A 24,417-nucleotide genomic window follows, 5' to 3' on the forward strand; every position below is an offset into this window, starting at 1 on the left:
CCCACCAGTTCGACATACACAATAATCACAGATTCACAAGCTGCGTGTCGCGCCTTCGCGAAGAATACATTATCTTTCGAGGCTTCACGCGTGCTCTCAACTATAAACTATCATACCTTTCCCATTGTTAAAATTGTTTGGACTCCTGGTCACTCCTCCCTTCCTGGCAACGAGAGTGCGCACGCGCTCGCCCGAGCAGCAACCTTCCGGGCGCTGTCGACGGAAGCGGATGAGGAAGTAGACACAGAGGACGCCAGCACAGTTCCACAGTCTTACACCCACATTACACTATATTACCGCACACAAAGAACTCTACCACCGCCGCACCCAACACTCACCAAGGCCGAAGCTGTGGCATGGCGACAATTGCAGACTCACACGTATACAAATTTGTACCACAAACATTTGTTCTTCCCCACCCGCTACCCAGATAAATGCCCCACCTGCCAACAACACCGACCTACACTATACCATTCTGTTTGGGCCTGCCCAAAGCCACCCGGCGGCATTGCACCTGTACCTCACCCCACCCTCTCATCTTGGGAAGATGCCTTGTCCCGCACGGAGCTGGCCGAACAACGCTGGCTAATCGAGCGGGCCGAGAGGATTGCCGTGGCCCATGGGCTTATGGACTGACGTGTATTTATTTCTTCTGAGACCGCTTCATCAGCACCAAACCGCAAGACCAGCGACAGCTGTTCTGGCGGGCCTGCAGGATTGAGGCGGCACATGGAGCCCTGGACTGAGGGCTCCACTCAGGAAGAAAAGGAAGTTTACATAATAAATGTTTTTCCTCCTCCTCCTCCTCGGTGCCCCGCCGGGGTGATACAGTGGTAAGACGCCCGACTACTGTCCGGAGTTCCCGGGTTCGAACCCGACCTCGGCGGCTGCGTTTCGATGGAGGCGAAACGAAGTGGCGTCCGTGTGCTGTGCGATGTCAGCGCACGTTAAAGATCCCCAAGTGGTCAAAATTACTCCGTAGCCCTCCACTACGGCTCCCCTTTCTCTCTATCCACTTTCACTCCCACCTTCATCCCTTCCCTTACGGCGCGGTTCAGGTGTCCACATAGCAAGTGTGACAGATACTGCGCCTTTCCCTTCCTATGAACCAACTATTATTATTATAAGATCTCGGTCGTGGCGCAGTTGGTTATAAAGCCCTCGGCTGGAGATCCGAGGGATGGAGGTTCGATTCCCGGTGGAGACAGGATGTTGTAGCCAGAGCTATACTAACCTACCAAGCCGAGTGTTTCGCAGTGTTTGGGAGAGGCCACTAGTGCGTATGCGCGAGAACCAGATATGAGCAACAGGTGGTGTTGAGCAGAGACGCCCGAAGAAAGAACGTCTTGCCAAGCGGAGACGCCAAGATGCAGAGCGTAAAAAGCGGCGTATAGCAGCAGCAAAGCGAGAATGAGCGTAAGAAGGCGAAGATAGCAGCGGAGATGCCCAAACAGAGAGGAACGGCTTGCCAAACTGTGATCCTAGACTGCCGAACGTATTAGACGGCGTATAGCCGTCGATATGGGGCCTATGGAAGAGTTCAGTAAACTGGAACCAATACAAGAGGATGTGAAGGCACATCGTGTAACTGATCGCTCCATTCGAGTTTCCGAAAGTGCATCTGCGGCCCAGACATTTGAAGCAGACTTGGTGAAAAATCCCTTTTTACACATGTGTAGCGCGTGCGAGAGACTGTGGCACCAAATGGACTTGACAAAGGCGAGTAGTCCAATGTATGTGACTGCGTTTGGCCACTACCAAATCGAAATATTGTATAGACAAAATTGAGACCGCTGCATGATACTTCACAGATCAGCGGGCAGTCTTTGTCTCTGCCAAGCAAAATGAATAAAAAAACGCACATCGTCTTCTAGCACACCATCTTCCGCCAGCTATGAGGATCAAGCACGCGCCATGGCCGCCGAGTGGAGCTACTCCCCTTTACTCCAGCACGGAAGAAGCCGCTGTCCGGCCGTCACTGTGTGATCGGCAGGGTTCTGTCAAATAAACACTCCAATAGAACTAGCCAGAAAGGCTTCCGCCTTAAGTGTCTCAACAATTTTTGAAGCAAAAGCTTCACAACTTGTCCAGCCATCAGCGTTACGGAGGTTTTCGTCTTCAAGTGATCTTGACAGATACTGCACCTTCCTTTTAGAGCGCAGCTCTTTGGCGCCCGTTCCTGGGTTTCGCGGCGGCGTCGGCGTTGTCCCTCGTAACCAGCTCCACTTTCACTCCCACCTTCCTTCCTTCCCTTACGGCGCGGTTGCTGTGTCCACAGAAAACGAGTGAGACAGATACTGCGCCTTTCCATTCATGTGAACCAACTTTGAAAGGCACGCTTCAGAGCTCAAGTGGACTTTCACTCTCACCTTCCTTCCTCCCCTTCCGGCGCGATTCAGGTGTCCACAGAGACAAGTGACCAACACTTCGAATTACATTCGTGTGAAACAATTATGAAAGGCACGCTTCACAGCTCAAATGGAAGACGCGATCACAAATGGTGCACACTGCAAAGATAATTCATGAATAATGCGAGCGCCCACACCGAACTGCAGGGTAACATGTGCAGTAACCGAGAATTCACACACTCACAGAGAAAAGCTTGGTTGGTTTGGTTTGTGGGGTTTAACGTCCCAAAGCAACTCAGGCTATGAGGGACGCCGTAGTGGAGGACTCCGGAAATTTCGACCACCTGGGGTTCTTTAACGTGCACTGACAACGCACAGCACACGGGCGCCTTGTTTTCCGCCTCCATCGAAAAGCTGCCGCCGAGGCCGGGATTCGATCTCGCGTCCTTGGGAACAGTAGTCGAGCGCCGTAACCACTGCGCCACTCCGGCGGGGTACAGAGAAAAGCATCATATTTTGATGTAGCTTGCTTATATACACCTAGTTCACCACGGTAAAAAAAAAAAAAAAACCGCTTTTCAAAATATGTCTCGAATGGCATCGTTCCAGCATTAAGCTCTTTGGCGCCTGTTCCTGGGTTTCGCGTCGTCGTCGCCGTCGCCATTGTCCCTCGTAACCAGTTGTCTGTAATTGTACATATATGTCTTGCTCGAATTAGTTGCCTAAATCTATAGAAAAGCTGAAACAGCTGACGAGCTGCGCTCAAATTTCGCATTAGAAAGTACCGTAATCGTCGTCATTTTTTTTATAAGCCAATTTACAATGGAAGCTAAAACTTTACTAGCTAGGTCAAGGTATAGCAGGTCTTAATGTGACACAAAATTTGCCCTTCAAGTGAGCTTGACCTAGTAAAGTATGGGTGTCCACTATTTCGTAGTGTTCACCCAAACTTATACTGCGCCTTTCTTTCCCCAAAACCTAACTTAAACGGAAAGGCTGACCAGGGTTGTGCGATTTCCGCGTACATTAAAGGCCCAGAGGTAGCCAAATTACTCCGAAGCCTTCCACTATGGGACCTCTTTCTACCACTTCCACTTCTACCTTCTTTCTCTCAAGTCTGGCAGATAAGTGCGCTGACATCGCACAGCAGCCCCGCCGGGGTGGTGCAGTGGTAAAACGCCCGACTACTGTGCCGGAGTACCCGGGTTCGAACCCGACCTCGGCGGCTGCGTTTCGATGGAGGCGAAACGAAGAGGCGTCGTGTGCTGTACGATGTCAGCGCACGTTAAAGATCCCCAGGTGGTCGAAATTACTCCGAAGCCCTCCACTACGGCTCCTCTTTCTTTCTTTCCACTTTCAATCCCACCTTCCTTCCTTCCTTCCTTCCTTCCTTCCTTCCCTTACGGCGTGGTTGAGGTGTCCACAGAAAACAAGCGAGACAGTTACCGCGCCTTTCCCTTCCTACAAATAAATCATTTTAAAAAAAAACATCGCACAGCACACGAGGCGAAACGAAGAGGCGTCGTGTGCTGTGCGATGTCAGCGCACGTTAAAGATCCCCAGGTGGTCGAAATTACTCCGTAGCCCTCCACTACGGCTCCTCTTTCTCTCTTTCCACTTTCACTGCCACCTTCCTCCCTTCCCTTACAGCGCAGTTGCGGTGTCCACAGAAAACAAGTGAGATAGGTAGTGCGCCTTTCCCTTCCTACAAATAAATCAGGCATGCTTTATTGCCCCCGCCGGGGTGGTGCAGTGGTAAGATGCCCGACCACTGTGCCGGAGTACCCGGGTTCGAACCCGACCTCGGCGGCTGCGTTTCGATGAAGGCAAAAAAAAAGCGAAACGAAGAGGCGTCCGTGTGCTGTGCGATGTCAGCGCATGTTAAAGATCCCTAGGTGATCGAAATTACTCCGCAGCCCTCCACTACGGCTCCTCTTTCTCTCTTTCCACTTTCACTCCCACCCTCCTCTCTTCCCTTACGGCGCGGTTGAGGTGTCCACAGAAAACAAGTGAGACAGTTACCGCGCCTTTCCCTTCCTATAAATAAATCAGTTTTATTGCGAAAGCAATACTGCTAGCACTTTTCTGCCGTCGGTGGAGGTCGTTCCTTCGCTCCGGATACCACGTGACAGCGTGACGTCACGACTAGAGGAGAGCAGGGGCCCCAACCAACACTGCCTAGATTACGTGGTGTTGCCCCAACTTGTCTCTTCGGCCGTAGTCATCCTATATAAATGTTTTCCACCACCACCTTTTGCTGGCGCGGCGGCTACCACGTGACGGCCTCCTCGGCCCGCCGCGTGAGGGCGCTCGCTAGGAGAGGATAACGGGGCGCCGCAGGCGCGCTCCGCTTAGTCATGTCTGAGGAGTCGTGCAAGGCTTCGCTGGAGCGACGTGCTGCGAGCAAACGCCGGCGCCGTGCTGAGGAGACAGATGAAGAAAGGCAAGAGCGGTTGGCTAAGCAACGCGCCTATGCCTATGCTGCCGAATGGCGAGCCCGGCGGCGCTCTACAAGTTCAGTCAGCGAGCCAGTGTTCATACCAAGAGTCACTACTTTAAGGACCACCAAAGCGTGTTCATTGGAATAAACAAACAGTAGAAACCCTGTTGTGTCCAGAGTAAATCCTTTAGTTGCACCAGCATTGAAGGACTCTGGTTGCACAAAAGGCGAAGCCATGCCAAAACCACCAGCAGAGCCAAGCGCAGCCAGGGAGGTATTGCTTTCGCAATCACTCAGGCTTAACCAGAGCTAAGCCACAGCTAATTTTTTGTTCAGTACCAGTCGTTCCATCATGAGGAACAAATGCTGACATGGTTTACGACACAGCCGGTGGCGGAGCTCGATGCTATTAGCGACAGGAACAGCGACAGCGCAAAATGCATGTCAGTAAAATGGGGCACCGCCACGATAGTCTCGATGCCAGATAGCTTTGCTAGAAGGCGCTGCAATGCTGTTTTCCCCGAGCTCCGCCTTCGGCTAAATGTTGTACTCTGTTCGCTCTAAAATTGAAAGGGTTCGGTCCTCTGATTCGGTGCAAACGGAATTGACATTGCTTTGCCACTAGTAATCACATGCAAACCTAAATATCGGATGAATCATAATCATCGATGAATTTCGTTGCATTTAAAGTAGTTTAGGCTGCATATGCGCAGTGGTTGAAGTTATAACCAGGGAACGAATGAATATTTTCAGAGACAGCCAAGCCATTGTTTTATTTCACTCAACACAAAGTCCCGTTTAGGGACATCTACAGTTTGCAGCATGGTCCGAAATGTATCTTTGCTCGTAAGTGGTACTAATGGAGCTTGCGCTGCTTTTCTGCCAGGCGGAGGGAGCCCCAGGCCTCGCCGCAGGCGGAAAGTTCACACGTGAGCTTCTCGTGAAGGTTTTTGGCCTCCTGTAGCTCAAACTGGAGCTTCAGCCGTCGCTCATTCTCCTGCGAGCGTTGGGATTTGGCGTCATCGAGTGCTGCTTTGAGCTCCTTAGTGCGACTGTTGAACGCGTCTTCGTCTTCCTTCAGTTCTTCTGCGCGTCTCTTCTCGTCTTCCACCTGCTTCCTGGCTATTTCCAGCAGCCTCTCCAACTGTCGGATGGTTCGCGCGGCAGTCCGATTTCCTTCCTCAGTCTGCTGCAGAAGATCGGTGGCCTGCGCGAGGCGCCCCTCGAGTCGAACCGCAGCCGAGCGCTGTTCGGACTTGGACGCTTCCTCAATTTTTTGCAGCTCCATTCTCAGTTCTGCACACTGACGCTCATGAACGAACGCTTTGTCCGCGAACCTTTTTGACAAGCCGCGTTCTGCGATCAGCTCTCCGGTCAGCTGGTCCGCTTGTGCCTGCGCCTCACGCACCGCGTCGATTAGTAGACGTGATTTGTTTCGCTCATCCTCGAGCTTTTTCCCCGTGTCGAGTAGCTTCTCTTCTAGCATCTCCGTGTCTCCGCTGAGCAAGGACATTTGACTCATAGCGTTCACTATGTCTTCTCGAAGCTCGTCGCGTTCGGCCTGGGCGGTGCGAAGCGCACGTTCGGCCGGAGTCAATTCTTCGCTCACTCGATCGCGCTGCGACTTCAAATCCTTGACGCGCTTCTGAGCGCAAATGGCTTGCTGCTCTAGTTTCTGCAGTGACGCACGAGCCTCTTCCAACTCCCCTTTCTGGTGCTTCAGTGAGCCCTCTATCTTCTCGATTTCTCGTAGTGTCTCGGCAGCGCTCTCACCAAGAAGGGCTGCTTGGCGACTGCGCTCTTCGATACCCGCCTGCAGCTTCTTGCATCCAGAAAGCATGGACGATCGTAGCATCCTTTCGTCGGTTAGTTGTGCTTCCAGTGTTCTAACGTGACGGGCGACTGCTTTGCATTCCAGCTTGAATAGTTCCTCGCGCGCTTGGACATCGCGCTCGTTCTGCGCCTTCATCATCTTTAAGGCGAAGTCCCAACCTGAACTAGCAGATCTTGCCGGCTGTAGCTCAACGTCAAACACTCCAAGGCGCGACTGTGCACTCATCCGTCGCAGATCGGTAGCTCGCGATCCGTGCCCCTGCGGCCCTTCGTAGGGCTCGTCGCTGCTGCCTGAAGATGCTTGCTCACCCTGGTTTTTCGCGGCCATGTACTGAGGCCCAGCTCCATCTGAAGAGTCCATCGGCACGTTCTTCGTATTCAGCTGTGTTGGTCGAGTTGTACTAGTTACCAGTCCAGACGTCCTCCAAGGTCCACCGTTCGGGCGTTTGTAATTATTGTAACCTGATGTTAGCTTCACCGTAAGCTCGCTGCCACTTCTATGATGGCGGACGTGTGACCGTTTGCTTATGCTGATGATGATATCTGTCTTTGCGCGTTCATCGATATCTTACGCGCTTTGCGAATGCACGCCTTATGACCGTAATTGTTTTCGAAGCGCGTAAATATCCATTAACTGCTGAACGATATGTATACTTGTCACTACAGGAGGCGAAACGAAGAGGCTTCTGTGTGCTGTGCGATATCAGCGCACGTTAAAGATCCCCATGTGGTCGAAATTACTCCGTAGCCATCCACTACGGCCGAGTACAGTTTTGGGTGGACACCATTGAATTCGAGATGATAATAATAATAATAATAATAATAATAATAATAATAATAATAATAATAATAATAATAATAATAATAATAATAATAATAATAATAATAATAATAATAATAATAATAATAATAATAATAATATTGTTACGCCGCGTAGCGGCACACTGAAAAGCAGCAGCAGAAGAAGAAGAGGAATCGAGGCGCGGGCAGACTGATCCGGGTTTCTCTTTCTCTCTTTCCACTTTCACTCCCACCTTCATCCTTTCTCTTAAGCCCGGTTCAGGTGTTCACAGCAAGTGTGACAGATACTGCGCCTTTCCCTTCCTCTGAGCCAATTATTATATTGTCACTGCAGACCTTATGCGAATGTGCTACCGTCTACCAGAGGGAGTCGGTGAGTACAAGAGCGTTTGGGTTGGTAGCCAGCGCTAGTGCAATGGCTGCCTCCTCTGCGTGAGTGGGGTTGGATGTGCGGACTGATGCGCAGTTGACTAATGTGCCCTCGGGATTCGTTATGACGATGGTCATCCGCCCTTGGAATGGACCGGCTGCATCCACGTAGAGCGTGTCCGGGTGGCCATCCCATTTCTTGCGAAGGCTTTCTGCTGTGGCGTTTCTTCGCTCCGCGTTAAATGTCGGATGCATGTTTTTGGGTATTTGATGTACATAGATGTTCTTGCTGATTGATAGAAGAATATTACCAGTGGACTCATCCATCAATCATGTCCGACACTATTAGCAAAACACCCTCCTAATCGGGCCTCAATCATATGGTTTCCGGGACACACGGAACACACAGGAGGGAATGACGCCGCCCATCGGCACGCCCGAGCTCTCTTACACTGGGATCCCTCCTTAGCCGATGAGGAAAAAGAGCATATCACACAACCTATAATCACCTTTGCTGAACTCCTACAGGCCTACAGGCAGGCCAAACAGACATACCCCACACCTCACAAAACTCTAGACAAGGCAGAAGAACACACCCTCCGCCGGCTACAGACGGACACTCTCGTTACACCATTTAAACTTCACCAATGGCACCCCTCACTTTACACACCAGAGTGCCCACACTGTGGAGAAATAGCTACGGCTTTTCACATGGTGTGGGCATGCCAATTAAAACCCTTTATCGATAAACTTCCTAATCCCAATTTGGAGCAGTGGGAGGCCATTATGCACGGACCCCGACCAACAACGAGGACTGGTTCGCAGGGCCCACGCTGCGGCGCAGGCCACTGGGCTGCCGGAATAGGCGGACCACCTACAACTCCGAGAACTCCCATGCACTCAATAAAGTTTTCAATCAATCAATCAATCAATCAATCAATCAATCAATCAATCAATCAATCAATCAATCAATCAATCAATCAATCAATCAATCAATCAATCAATCAATCAATCAATACCAGAGGGAAAGCAAATTGAGCAAGCGACACCATATTAGAGTCACCTTGTCCACCAGCTTCGCCTCTAGGCCTCAGTCTCCTTCGGATCTCCGAGGGGAACGAACATACGTTTTTCGCTCCCCTTCGACTAGGCGCGTTTCGCGTCAGTCGCCTGAGTCGCCTCTCAGAGCTCGGCGAGAGCGGGTGTGTGCGGCGCTCGCTCCTGCGAGCTCGTGCGTTCCCGCTCTCGCCGCGCTCTCGTCAGCCTTAATCATCCCTCCTGTGTTTGCGCGTCCTGCTCGCCCTGCTCCAGTGTCCTGGTGCTTGTTTCCTGGCCCCATCTCGCTGGCTTCTGCCAGCAGTCCTTCCGCTGTAGTGCCCTGGACCCGTGACTTCCTTCGCGCACCTCGTAGCTGCAGCGTGCGAGGGGCGACCCAGTGCTGCAACCGACTTCAGGATCGCCGGACCCTCACAGTACGCCCCTTCCGCCCTCGAGGCGTCGACCCAGTGCTGTGCCGGTTACCATGGGTTTCCCCGCGGCACACCCCTCGTCGCCTCCACGTTTGCGGCGCGCCCCTGCGTTGGACCGGGCTCATGGCAACTGCGGTGGCCCGCTGCAGCTCCTCCATGGGCGCAGCCCTACTGGCCACTGCCACCCGCGTCCCCTGCCGCTTCTGCGGTTCCCCCGCTGCTTCGCCAGCACTCCCGTGGGCCTTGTGCTCACGGCCCTCGACGCGCCGCCTTGCAGCGGCTTCTCCAGCGTCACCTGCCGCACCTCTGCCACGGCAGAGGTATATCAGCGGTCCTCCCTGCTGTCGCCCGGATTCTCCAGCGACACAGCTTCCCGTGGGCTTCCTGCTCGTGGGCCTCGGCGCGCTGTCCACGGACGGTACCCTCAGCGCCTCCCGCTGCGCTGCTGCCTTGGCAGCAGTCAATTGCGGTCTTCGCTAGCTGCTGCGGTTGACTCAACCGTCGTGGCGTCCTGCTGGCTTCAGCAGTCCTCATTTTGCCTCGCAGAGGCGCAGCACCAGGCTTCGCCTGGAACCCCCAGGAGCGCTGCACCGGAGCCTCCACGCCGACCTGCCGATGTTCACCGGGCTGTTTGCTTGATGCGGGCCAAGATGATCTCCCCCCACCCCTCCCCACGTCCCATCTCCCTTTCCCCCGGACGCCAAGAGTGCCGCCGCGACATTAGGCCGGCATAACCCTCAACGTTACTTTGGGCATAACCCGCGTCCGCTATTCCCCCCCAAGAATATCCCAAAGACCCAAGAGAGAGGAGCCTGAGGTCATCCTTACTAATTGGTTCACAGGGAGGGAAAGGCGCAATATCTGTCACACTTCTTTCTATGGGCACCTGAACCATACCTTGAGGGAAGCAGTAAGGTGGAAGTGAAAGCAGAGAGAAAGAGGAGCCGTAGGGGAGGGCTACGAAATAATTTCGTGTAATGGCATCGCACAGCCCACGGACGCCTCTTCGTTTCGTCTCCATCGAAACGCAGCCGCCGGCAGTTGGATTCGAACCTGGGAAGCCCGGTACAGTCAGTAGTCGGGCATCTTAACCACTGCACCTCCGCGGTGGGGCACATGCCATTCTTATGAATAGATTTAGAAATGAATGAAGTTGGAGGACTGTGGCCTGGTGCAGAACATATGTGTTTTTCTCGGTTTGGCGGTGCTTTTATTTTAGGGTTTAGGAGATGATGGTTTGGTTTGTGGGGTTTAACGCCCCCAAAGCGACTCAGGCTATGAGAGACGCCGCCGTGGAGGACTCCGAAAATTTCGACCACCTGGGGTTCTTTAATGTGCACTGACATTGCACAGCACACGGGCGCTTTGCTTTTCGCCTCAATCGAAAAGCGGATAATGACCGACAAGCGACCCGTGGACCTTTCTGTGTTGTCCACGTTCCCGATCGGTTTTGCAGGTACTCATTATGTATCGAAAACTGAATTGGAGATTCACCGCGGCAGGGCACAAATTCACATCGGTGTCGTACTTTGAGGACGAATAAGTGCACTGAGGAAAAATATTACTTCTTTTAACGCGGTAGTGTTAAGGGCTCCGTGTCGCAGAAAAGTCGGTGTCGTCGTCGACGGCCGTCGTCCCGCATCGTCCGGCGTTGGCCGTGAGCGAAAAATCCAAGAAGCATAATAAATAAAACCGAGTAGGAAAATTCGCCGACCTGAGGAATCGAACGTGGGCCTCCGGGGTGCGAGATGAGCACGCTAACCACTCGGCCACGCCAGGTTTTTTTTTATTGCCTGATTTTTGCAAGACAAAGCAAACACACACAAGACATTGATATAATAAGCCTGCCAGGGGCTGGCTTTTCTAAAATTCCTTAAGATCTAACAAAGGTTCTACCTTTGGCAACCACTCAAGATTATCATCGTCAAACTTCACAATCTCAATAAACCAATGGAGAGCCTCGCGGAAAAAACTTCGTGCAGGACGCGCATCAGGATCACAGTGATATCCTGCCATGCGTGAACGCCATATACTGTGGAGACCCATTAGCATGATTGAATCATATGGAACCCCCTCCTCATTTTGCGTGGGTAAGTACCGTATTCCGTAAGGATTAATATGTAAATCTTTCTTTATGGTTCTTTGAAGTACGTCCCAAAAATAAACCCCTTCCCAACAGTGAAGAAATACATGATCTATCGTTTCTGGCTGTTGCACATTGCTCAATTTGTAAATCGGCCACGCCAGCTAGGTGGTTTGAAATGGACAAAGACGCGTCTATTGATTGCGGTGTTGTCCCAGAAATCTCCCTTAGAGAAGTGTATTGTGGCGTATAATAATAATTATGAGAATGTAAATTATAGAATTACAGAACACGCAGTTAAGCGAGTGACAAATTCCGCTGTACTTCCTCTTCGCTTGGCGTGCACGTAGCGCCATCATGCGTCTGGCGCACGGAATAAGATAGACAGGGCATGGCCTCCGAGATCTTCATCGCGCCGGCTCGGATCGGCAACGATGTTGCCGACGAACTACGACTGCAACTTGAGGCCCGCGCGTTTCGGCAAGATGGCTAGCAGCGCTTCTACGTCCCAGAATCACGTTTCAGAACAAGTAATTACCAAACAGTCATGCTTTGGACAAGTTAACAAGTGTTGTATCTTGTGAACTACGTCTTTGTGTCACTGAAAAGCGCCACAAGCAAATGAGTAGACGGTGCGAACGGGGCGCGATAACGCTATCGCGTTCCATTCTTAAAGGCGGAACTTAAGCGTCCTCCAAATGTTTTTGTTTTGAAATGTCAGACACACAACGTTCTTCCATTGTTGGACTTCGTTTGTTTCTCTCAAGGCTTCAGTCGCTTTGGAACGTTAATGAATGAATGAATGAATGAATGAATGAATGAATGAATGAATGAATGAATGAATGAATGAATGAATGAAACTTTATTTCCACCGAAAAGGAGCCCTTCATCTCCCGCCCCCAGCACGCAGGCCGGGGGGCGGGTCAAGAGGGCCCGGCAGGCTGAGATCCCCCCCCAGTTGGGGTTACAAGAACTCTTCACGGCCCCATAAAAACCAAACTGAAACTTCTGTTCGTGTTTTTTTTTTTTTTTTTTGCGTCGACGATCGTATCGTTGAGGTTAACGTAAGTTGTCCGCGTCCGCACTGAGCGGACGACGCCATATCCCGGTCACACACTCGATTACGAGTACACCTTGGTTGTACTTGCTGATTGCTAAAGTGTCTAAGGCTGACCAAAGACATTTAGCTGCTGAGCCAAAGGACGGGGGCTCGATCCCTGCTGCAGCGGCCGTTTTTTGTTCATGGAATGAAAAACTTAAACGACCGTATGTCGGGATTTCGGTGCACTTTAGAGATAGCATCTTAGTGCTCAAAATTGATCTTTAACCAGCTGGAGCATAACAGGATTATCCCTAAATATATAACACCAACACATGCAAAGTCTGCAAGACAAAAATGCCACATTTATACATGTACTTTGGGAGTGTAAGGTCCAATTAACCGGTGCTAATTCTGAAACACTTTCGTTGAGGTGGTCTGCCGCTTTGCGCAGCTTCAGCCTCAACGACCAACTCCGAGTCATCCAGCAGACCTTCCAGGCAGCGCAGAGACTAGGTCTCAACGTTCCCACGTGGGAGACCTAGCACAGGTCGGGTTATACCCTGCCGGACACTAAATAAAGTTATATAATATTGCCTGACATAATGTCTCACAGCTTTCCAGTCCCCTGCCTGTATACACTTTCCTTCAACCGCCACAAAATGACCTCGATCGACGCCTTTGTGTCGTCCAGACCCGGCTGCGGTGTCCTTGAGTAAAACTTTAGCTTGGGCTAGTTGGTGCACATTTCGAACAAGACAAGACGGACACAAGAGAGAAGGAAGCGCGTCATCCTTTCTCTCGCTTCTCTGTCTTGTTTTGCGCTAATCTGTGTTTTGTCCTTGAGGTTCGCAGGCAACTATGGAGGTGTCGCGCGCTGTAAGTAGTGCTACGGCTGCGTTTACTCGACTTTCGCAAACAGCCATGCAGCAGTTTAATCGCAGCAAACCGTGTCTGACCATGCTTAATCGATGTTCCTCTCTGTAAACTAGGTTATCTATACGAGTCTAAACTGGCTTAACAACTCAGCCCGACCATATTAAAGCTCTCGATTGCCTTGCCGGGTTAAGGTGAGCTAAGTCACGACAACATTTTTTTTTACTGCACGGGACCATTTCTCAGCCGTCAGCGGCCCGTCAGGCTGTCGGCACCTGCTGTGCGGATGGCTATCTGCTGTATTACTGGCCAGAGCATCCTGGCGTACAAAGAGTTCCATGTGAAGCGAGTGCACCAAGCAGGCGAAAGGCCGGTCAGCGCACCTAGCCTGCAAGGTGCGCCGTGTGAAGCACGCGAGGATGTAGTCGGAAGCACTGAGCACACTTTGGCTACTTTCACGCTAAGTGAGCCTTATCCACCTATCCCTACTTCTTTACAATTGCCGTTGGCTTGAGAAACCAGAACAAAAGTGTTTTCTATTGATGCGTAACACGTAATCATTTCCATTTATTTCAGAGCGAGGAGCTGTTTTAGTGAGCTCACTCACGACGGCGTTCGTGTCCCGTCACAGGCACAGCTGGTACGTGCGCGAAGCTGTCACGTGGAAGGAGGCAACGAGTTTTATCGCACCAACTGACGCAGCACGGCGCACTTAATGCGGAACTATACCACCAAGGGGCTTCAAGCGGCATGCAGTCTATTACCTATAGTCATAACCTGGAGCAATAGTCCCACTAAGGAGCAGTGGGGAGCTCTCCTGACCGACACGAGCACGCAGCTGCACTGTAATGCAGCTAATGCTGGTTACAAGGGGAGTGCCAATGCACCAGTGAAATCCAAATGTGATCCGGGACAGAGGAAGACTAAACTCTGAAGCTCTATTTTTATTTCTCCCCAACTCCGCTGTGCTATAATTTATCCCTACATGAATAAGTACTTTTCACTATTAACACTAGTATACTACCAATACAACGCGGCGTGAATGAATGGCGCCCTCGGCACGGAGCAGCGGGAACCAGCGTATGTGCGCCGTTTGTAGCAAAGAGATTAAGCGATAGTTCCGTTGTAAAGTTGCAGCCACCGTCCGTCTGCGTAATTAGGGAGTTCGTCGTACGTTAGAAACAGTCGTGGCATCGGCGAGCTCTGCGTTTCGAGTGTATCCCTGCAGCGAATACACTCCACCTTCCCTCTCTACACAACACACCGATAGTTCCAGCTTCGGAAAGAAGAGGCAGCCTCGACAAATTGAAGAGAACATCTCGCGCAGCTCTGCACTGCAACAGGCCTCTTCGAAGCCGCCGCTGCGGGCCGACTTCATCGAGGACGTGACAAAATATTGCTGCCCAGGAGGATTTGGGGTGAGAGACAAGCGATGGCCGTGGGGCAGCTTTTCGAATTGCTCGCGCTAAACAACTGAATTGCCGATCTAAAGTGGGGGGTAATATGGGGGTTGATCTGGAAAAGTGTGGAATGTGCAGTGTACGTACAGCACATGTCTTGCAGCGTGCGCATGTGGGTTGGAATGCGAGAACTTTATGGAATTGGTGAATGAGGCTCTGATTGAATTGTGATCTCACCTGAACACAGATAAGCAACGAAGATGAAAGTCTAGTAAACGTTGGGAATGGAGAAGAAGTACCCTTCCCATTTCTCTCAATTTACCAAGCACGTACCCCGTTCCACAAAGCCGGCCTCTACTAAGAGCAGGCAGTCTCCAGCTGTCGACTTTGCGTTGCGGGTCACAGAGTGCTTGAGCCCGTCATGCTCTTTTCTGTCCCACTGCAATGACATTAAACTGTCATGCGAATCACTTATCCTTGCTGCTGCCTGCCCGTGGTAAATCGGCAAGAACAAAGAATCTCTCAGAGTGCGCGTGAACTCGGTCGCCGAAGCTTCGCCTGGCTCCCGCTCCTGCACCTGTCAAGCGGTTGGTTCATCAGGACGCGCTGGTCCTGTCCATCCCGGTTGCCCTCTCGGAGGTTTCCGCATGAACCTCAGACAATAAATGAAATAAGAGTAAGAATCAGGTTTATTTTTAAATAACGATTTTATTATCTTTTGTGCTGGGCGTGGGTGCACAGTGCAAACCACAATATCGTTTTACTGGCTAAATCTTGGGAGATGTTATGTACACACAGTTATACACATAGCAAGAGAATTCAGGGCACAAACTTGTTTCTTATCTCGGCGCTCTCTCCACAGTTCCGTCCGCTGATTCCGTTCGTGCTCGGCTTGTCCCAGCCAACGGGGTTGTCACGGTAGTATTGAAACTTTTGATAGTTTATTAGAACGGACAAATTTTTTGAGACAAAGTTCGAGTTGTTGTCGCCTAACACCCCCCCCCCCCCTCTTTAATAAAGAATAAAAGAAAATCACAACAGAGTACGGATGTGCAAAGCTTCATCTAAGTTTGCCCATTTGGCACCCTCGCATAGCGCAGCAGTGATTGTTATGCTCTTTTTAAAATGCAATGCGTCTTTTAGGATCGCGCGCCTTGTTGTTAGCGTGTCCGTACCTCGTGAAATATAAATTGCTCCTGAATTTTTATAATTATACTATATTTTTATAAAAGGTGGTGATTGCGAGGGCTATGTCGTCATGTCCTCGTTGTTTTTTTTTTTTTTTTTTTTTTTTTAAACCAGTCAAGCGAAGACATCCCTCAAGCTCAAATGACGTTTTCTATCAGAGGAATGGGTGCCCTTGGCTGAGTTTTAACCACATGACCGCAAGTGACTAGAGCTACAAGATTCAAAGGCAAGGAATAAGAACCACTGTGAAGAAGTTTTATAAAGAATGGCGACAAGGTCTGGCGCGCTTGCGAGAGTTTGAACAAGGGAAAACTCAATCTCAAGTTCTAAACACAACCGGCACGTTTGTGTGACGCCTTGTCGCAACAATTACTGAGTGTGAAGGTTACGATGCGGACAAATTTGGCTACTGCTTAGTGCACTTTTAATTTCCCGATCACAGTGTCTAGAATAACATTTGCGTCACTTAATTGTCAATCAATACCTCTGGCGGTTTCACATATTGTTATACAAAAGTCAAATTACATCGAGATTTGGTAACACAGCGCTAGAAAGATTGCCGAGAAAAAAAAAAGCACGTGATCAATATTTCGTAGATATTAAAGAGTGGAATGATAGTTAAGTGAGATGAAGACAATTTATTGACACCATTGCGGGTAGCTTGTGACTACGAGCAGAAAGCGTTATATGCGATTCCAATATAGATTAAAAGTGCTGAGAGAGTACCTAAACATTTTTGTTTTAGTAATACTCCCCCCCCCTCCCCTCTGCCCAAACAAAAAAAAATGAAAAAGATGGGGGTGGGAATATATAGGCAGGATAGTAGGAAGCCAGCTCTGTAGCCGATGTTTCAGACTAGCACGCATGGTGGGTACTACAACATTACAGCTTCTCATAAGCTCATGTAGTTTCACGCATCTTTACATACTGTCGTTGCCAGCTTATCAAAATAGCTGAAACGTCAGCTCCTAACTAAAGAGCTGCACGCTTTTGGCTCATTCACGTGGCAGATTTTCGTTCAGTGACTGCTGGCTTTAGGATAGAAAACGTATCTTGTTTAGAATTCTTCTGTACCTTTTATAATTTACATATGAAAAGACAGAATAGTCGAAGGTTCCCGCATTTTTTCAATCTGTGGCCTGAACGCGTACGCGCGCGGAAGCGCTCACGGAGTTCCTTCAGCCATCTCGTCTTCTATCGCCCGCGAAGCATGGCGCCGAAAAAACGGCAGTCATTCATCGTTATGGGTTATGCCGGGAGGTTTTACAGTTACTTCTGTTCTTTGCTTATTCATTAAGTGGTTTTGATCTTAACGGTAGTATTAGGAACGCGCTCCTGAAAGCACGAAGCGCGAATAAATATAACGAGCTTCTCGCAAGCGTGAGCGGATCATGGGTTTCCTAATTATGGTCAGCGTACTTTCACATGATTTGAGCCTTCTTTTTCAAGAACTGTCAGACACATGGCAATTCGCTATTCGCAAACGTCAGTGCCGAATGGATACATTAAACTTTAACACAACTTCGATTTATGGATTTTCAGATCACTACAAGGCCGACATTTGGCAAGGCTCTATAAATCCACCGACAAATGATTCTTCTTGCATAATTTGGTGCAGGACCCTGGCTCTCTTTGGAGACTGCATACGAGGCCCCCAAGGCGGCGCTTATACCTACGGTTTCTGTGTAAGGAATGAGTCCCGCTTCGAACTCCACAGAGGTTGGCACACGAACGTTAGAAATAAAAAATATATGGCTATATCTCCTACCTTGTTTCACTGTGAAGCGCCTTTCTTCCGTGGACTAAACATTCTACCGTACTCTAATCTACCGAGTTGGTTACATTTGGTATTGTACATAACGCGCGTGTATGCACATTGGGAGGAATAGTCAAAAAGCGAACGGGCACCCCGCTGAAGAAGCACCGTGTTTGTGTTGCATTGGTAGCATTGGATGGCGCAGCTACGGAGGTAGCGCACGTTGAACGAGGAAAGAAACAACAGTGCACGGACAACACGAGAAAGAGCGTCGAAAACAATGCTCGCGACGGTTCGGGTAAACGCTCAGTGCGTCACGGAGAGCGTATAGCGCGAAGCGATGCGCCATGACGCACAGTGTCCGAACGTGTAGATTCCATGCACCGCTCAACAGTGATGGTGTAAAAAGAGGTAACATCCAAAGAAGCTACGACATACCATAAACAGTGCAGAAAGAACACCTATATAAAAGCGCATGTGCTTCCCGTTCAAAGAATCGCGCGGTCACACGGACACGATGTTCACACGATGGCAGCAACTCACACAGCCTTTAGGCCGCAGGTAAGGGTCTCTCCTTTGCGTGATCAGCGGCAGTGAACGAAACATTAATTCGCTCATTAGTACCTTCTCTCATGTTATTGCACGACCTAATAAGGAAAGGAAAATGGCGGATGAAAGAAAAAAAATACGTGACGAGGTTTACAAGAAAAAGAAAGTTGAACCTCGACAGTTCTAATAGCGGCAAACATGCAAAAAGAGACAAATACCGCCGTTGTCCTCTCTTTAACAGAAGTATGAATAGGAACGAAGGTAGATCGCGGAAAAAAAAAAAAAAAAAAACGTGCATCCTGTTCCACTGAAGTGCACGTGTGCCACCCACAGAAGTCGGCAGTAATTACGCTTTTCTGGTTTATTTAACCGTCACTGCAATGCTTGGGAGCACACGCTGATAATTTTATGTGGCGAAATTGTCTTAGAACAAAAAAAAAAAAAAAAAGAGGCTAGCATAGTAATAGAATAGAATACAATTGAATGGTTGCCAGCGTGGCTTTGTTTGTCCTAAGCATTTTGCAGTCCGCAAAAAAAGATAAAGCAGTAGTTTTTTTTTTTTTTTTCCTATTGACGATGCAACGCTATTCATTCGTGTGTCCAGAAAGTACTTCGCATTGCAGTAATAAGAAAAACAGAACAAAACTACTAGAGCGTAGGCGGCTTGCGTTTTCTGTTTAAAATGAACCAGTTGGAAACGCCTTTACCAAATATTTCAAACATTTGAAGCGTTTCCTTTTTTTCTAGTTTTAACTGCATATCAAAAGTGATAATGCCTGTTGTTCGTTTTTTTTTTCTTCATTAGGCTAGTTACCATGTGGCAGATGACTTATTTACCTGAGTGTGAAGTTGCATGATTAATTCGTCCGTAAATATACGATACATCAATAGGAAAAGCTAGAATTGTGCGTTGTTACTTCTCGTCGTTCCGCTTTTTATTTGATGTACGATATTACTTTCGCAGAGGTGGTTTGGGATAGATGGAATATCATTTGTCATTAACAGATGAACACAAAGTATTGTGAGGCTATCGGTACAGCACGCAACCTCCTGTGCTGATGGGCGAGTGCATAAGGGCTGATTGATTGCGTCGACATTCTCATGATTTTGTCGGACTCGTTTCTCACACGTTTTAGTGCATCGTTTAATTTCAGTTTAGCTAACTACTCCGAAGGGTCCACAAACCGCAGAGACCATAAGGCTGCGTGAAATGCTGCACGGGGAATGAAGTTCATCAGGTCAGCTTAAGCGCGTGTTTAAAAGTGAAAGCGAATGTGCGCGTTTAACCGGAAAACCAACTGATGCTCCTGCTATAACGGAGGCGAGACATCTGCTTCGTAGACAAAATGCCAATCTGGGCCATCATTACATTTTTGTAAACAAGCTCAAATATGAGGGTTGCATTAGGACTCATGGTTGCCCTGGTGGCAGAGCTCGTAGCCCAAGCATGCTGAAATCCGATAGCGCGCCGTCCGCGCCTGCGCTGCAGGGTCATCCTGTGGTTTTGCCAGCTACGTTCTTTTGGGCCAGAGGTGCGGTAAGCACTGCACGCAAAAAAGGATTGGCGAGCACAGTGGCAGCGAGTTGGACCCTGAGGCGAGAGATAACGAGGCTCTTCTATAAAGTTGCCTTCTGTTTCAGTCTCTGGACCACCGTTTCAAACCAGCTGGTAGAAATTTAAGAGACAGTAAGTGCGGGCGTTTACGCACGAACACACAAACATACACACACTACAAGGACAAGACAGCCACCAGACAGAACACGGGCGCAGTCGAGACGCGTAAACCGTAAAGGGACGCCTAATATTTGGCGGTTTTGCAGATCTGGAACTACGCATGAGTCTTACAAGGGTATCGCGGGCGCTCGGTGATTGATGTCTGTGGGTTTAACTGCACACGTATATACTCGTGCTCGATACGGGACTCCTTAAAAAAAGCATTCACAAAAGCTGGCGGTGTGGAATACGGTAGGAAATAAGCCGCTAACGCGCGAGAATGGAGTGAAGTGTGAAACTTGGCTGAGTTGTACAGGAGGCAATACGGTGCCGCAGGGGTGACTGGTGCGTGCGGCAACTGCGCGTCGAACACGCGTTGAGTCGTCGATGAGTGTCTTATAGCGTTCTACGTCTCGGTTTGTTCTGAGACACTGAGCACGCCGAATGTGCTCTCATCTATCATCTGGACTCTGCATAAACGCTTAGAGAGGGCAGTGACACATTTCCCTCACGGCATTAGCGAAAATGTGTTCCGCTGTATCCTCATTATGTTGAGCGCGAGTGCGGCTGTCATCAAAGCCAACTCGATACCTGAATGTATTTTGTTGTCAGACGCGCCGTAAACGGCGCCAATTTTTCGAATACGGTCAGCGGCCGCTGGCTAAACAGGAACAGATTGAGCTGCTAACACTGACGTAGTGTAAACATTGTTTCCCTTCGAGCAGGCTTCTGCGCACGGAAGGCGCGCGGTCCTACATACACTAAATAGACAAGGCCTAGGAATTTGAAGCTCGCTTGCATTCGCTTTTCTGAGCCAAACTCTGGCGTACTAACAGATGATCCTCGGCCATGCACAGGCACAAATGTAGTGAAGAAAATGTAAAAAAAAAAAAATTAATGTCGCCCCTCTCAGAAGATCAGTTGCCTCAGTTAGCACACTAACTATTAGCACCTCTGAAACACCCTCTGTTTGAGTAATGTGACAAGAGTAAATTAGAACAAAATATTTTCAATGTCGCGAAATAAAAGTGATGGTTGACGATTCAGCTTCGAAGAAAGGAAAGCGTGCAGTAGGCAGACCTCCGCATTGTGAACTCATTTTGATTGAATATAAAGCCTCGACCTTGATCATGTGTCAACGATCACGAGTTTGTTTACGTGGCTACGATAGCCTGCCTAGGAAACTACAGTCAATGCCAATGATCTTTCTCTTCTAGAATATCTCAACGCCATAACAGACCCAGCCTACAGGACATGCCTTCTGTATTTGTATATCACAATAATGTTTTCAGCACGCACATGCTCAGACATTGTATGTCAACCGCATAATGTCAGCAGTGTTATTATGATGTCTGTATGTACACCGCGAAGTTTCTTTTTTTTTCTTCTGTCATTTATGCCACAGGCCCTGCCGCCTACTGCATGAACGCGCGATCAAGCGCTGTTCCATAGAAGGAATTTCAAGGCGGCGATTCAGCAAGTCAAGTATCAATCGCCTTTTTAAAAATGCTATGAAAAAAAAGTATTACGTATGGCTGCGTTTTGTAGAGCGCCATGCCTTGCAAGTGTGACACTCGTTTTATCTTGCAAAAACCTATGCAGAAACTAATGCACGCTTAGGTGCACCTAGTACATATATAGGGGCATCTGCATTTTGAACCACGAACCTGACCTTGTTCAAACCGTTGCTCGTGGCAAAACGGAAATCGTATTTAGTGCGGCTGGACTGTGATTTCTTTCAGCTACGATCAGGTTCATCTAGAACAGAATAGGCTAAGCTTCTCACTAGTGCATCAGCGTACGAGCAACCGTATTCGTCCGACATTTTATGCACCAATTGCCGTAAGGAATATTCCGCGGGCCTTTCTCGCGTCGTATTCATACTGAACGAAGTCTCTTGAGAAACGACAATTGTTGCATCAAACCTTCGACAGTGGCAATTGCAATGCTACTCCAGCCGACCGTCGAAACACACACTCCTCTAATGCCGAGCGTTTACTTTCAATTTTGCACGCTGCATTGTATCACTGTAATTCAGCTTGTACATTACTGCCGATTTGGCAGTATGAAGGCAGCGCTGACGCTACTGGCGCTAGCTGCTTTTCACCTATGCATCTACATGACTAGCATAGCTTTTAAATTCCCCCCCCCCCCCTTTTTTTTTTTGCAGTGAGAACGCACAAAAACGGTCACGTTTTCTTTTGCTTTGTTAAATATCAATCTCCATTCGAAACGTCACCAAATGCGGCTTTTACAGAGGACGCATTCGTCAAATTTCAGCTCATCCCGGCACCTGGGAGTTTCGTTTCAAAACACCTCCAACCCGGGCTACCGTCGCCGTTAACTGCTGCTTTACGGCGTAGACAATCGCGCGCACTTTGTTCATAACGAGAGACTTCTCTTCAGCAACGTTGCTGAAGATTCGACACGAGTAGACGTCGAGGCTGCCAGCGAAGACGTACGCGCTGTGCCTGCGTTCAGCGACACGCTCCACCAACAGTGAGGTGCATCACCATCATGCGCCAAGAGAAATGGACATTGCGCATGCCCTCGATCACTGAGTCCCGGAGAGCCTTGGCTATGAAAGACAGTCCCTCTCGCTACAGCCCACACACTGAGCAGCATCAGAGCTTGGTGCAGTAGGACTCCTCATCGGTGTCCTGGTCTTCGTCGATAGTGGCCACGGGTGCGGTGTTGGCCTTGCCATTGCAGGGCATGCCGTTGCCTTCCTTGGTGCCCGGAGGCGGAGTGGGCGGCCTCTTGTCGACGAGGCGGAATGCCTCGAGGAACTCGTTGAAGTCGATGAACCCGTCCTTGTTGATGTCGATGCTCTTGGCCAGCTCTTCGACTTGCTCCTCGGACATGGGTGTGTTTGCGTGTTGGCTCAGGAGGTCGCACGCGTCCTTGAACTCCTCCATTGAGATCAGTCCTGCAGGCCAGGCAGTGTTATACGCAACGGGGAAAGAACACGGCAGCCTGTTATTATAAACGTTTTTTTCTTGTGTGATCGTTATATTTTGTTTTCGCTGTACATTTGTCGATGCCAGGCTAGTTAGAGACCTTGTCGAGACACCAGCATAGAAACAAGGCTATTCTGAACCAAGCACGCATTCGCAGTTGCCGGTTACCTCGTACTCTGGGTTGTAGCATAATCTGACTAAACACTGCTGTTTTCACCAAAATTCATGGAAATCGCAGCGGAGCTAACAGAGAATACAAAGTAACCTGGAAAGGTTTAAGCTAGTGGTCATGCGTTTCTCTACTTGACAAATGCGTGCGAATAGTACACCTTTCTCTGAAGGACAAACATATAGTCATAACAAAGAGTAACTCACCAGATCCATCTTTGTCCATTATCCTAAATATGGTTTCCAAGCTGTCCTTGTTCCTGTACAGTGATTCGAGGAAAGATGGACCATTCTGTAAAGAAACGAAATTGGACAAATAATCCTTAATTTTTGCAAGAAACTTCAATGTGTTTCACTTTGAGAGTGTCTCTGCCCGCGCCAATCAACATACGAATATTTGCTCTCTCTCTCTCTCTCTCTCTCTCTAGTTTTCTGATAGGCACGAGAAGAGCGTCCTGAGCAGGCAGTAATGAAGCTGTTAGAAAAAAAAAATTCATTTGGCCTTTTTCAGTAGAGTTGTATACAGTTGAGCAGGAAGGCTGTGAGAAGAGAAAACCAGAAACAGAACAGGCACGTGCGCTACGATTCGCACTGAGCCAGCGAAGACCTATGCATCCCTATTTGCATCACACAAGCAAACAAAACATTATTATACAGTTACTTTTATTCGTGCGGTTCTGCATCCTTTTTTTTAAATCGCCATCAACGCCAAACGAACAATTGTTTTGAGCAGGAATTGTAACAAGCGCACTTTACGGGATACTGTATATTCATTGCTCATCACAAAGTTTTTTAGATCTGCCTTTACAACAGTGTTCTAAAAAGAACAGCTGCGCAACGAGGACGAAGTTAATGACGTAATGCTTGCGGGAGCAAGTCGAGAAAGGCTACCCGCCCCCATGGCATGCGTGCCGGGGGCGGGAAACGGAGGGGAGGGCCCCTTTTCGGCGGAATATAAAATTCATTCATTCATTCATTCATTCATTCATTCATTCATTTATTCATTCATTCATTCATTCATTCATTCATTCATTCATTCATTCATTCATACCTGTGCAAGCCTGTTGGTGAGCGCGTACTCGTCGAAGGTGGACTCGTAGAGGACGGCGCCGGTGACCGGGTCGCACTGGGCGATCTTCGGACACAGCATGCGCCACGTGACGTGGAGGCCTACCACGTTCTCCATGACCGAGCACCAGTCGGACAGGCTCACCTGACCTGCACGCATTCGCATATAAAGGTCATTGCTCAAGGCCACGCCGAATGGTTAATTCGACATTTAGTTAGCTGATCTTGTGCTTGTATACAAAGGGAGGGGTGCGGAGCAGTGTTTTGCACATATCTTAGGCTATAATGTGAAAGAACTGGGTTCGGAAGTACAGGACGTCGGGTACCCGCTTTTCATTATTGGAGCTCACTTAAAC

At 49.2% G+C, this 24,417-nt stretch overlaps 1 protein-coding gene across 1 annotated transcript in view; it reads right to left on the minus strand.

Moving 5' to 3' along the window:
* Positions 1 to 22,015: 22,015 nt before the first annotated feature.
* rdgC (retinal degeneration C) overlaps positions 22,016 to 24,417 on the minus strand; it is a 241,121-nt gene continuing 238,719 nt past the window's right edge. Inside the window, exons 13-15 of the mRNA XM_084602113.1 lie at positions 24,045 to 24,211; positions 23,201 to 23,285; positions 22,016 to 22,794 (exon numbers count right to left, since the gene is read on the minus strand). Coding sequence (XP_084458239.1) covers positions 22,490 to 22,794; positions 23,201 to 23,285; positions 24,045 to 24,211 — 557 coding nt within the window. The 3' untranslated portion in view covers positions 22,016 to 22,489. The remainder of the gene's footprint in view (positions 22,795 to 23,200; positions 23,286 to 24,044; positions 24,212 to 24,417) is intronic.

The sequence above is a fragment of the Amblyomma maculatum genome, chromosome 4, assembly GCF_055883805.1.
Source record: "Amblyomma maculatum isolate TAMU_Amacu chromosome 4, ASM5588380v1, whole genome shotgun sequence".
Lineage (NCBI taxonomy): Eukaryota > Metazoa > Arthropoda > Arachnida > Ixodida > Ixodidae > Amblyomma > Amblyomma maculatum.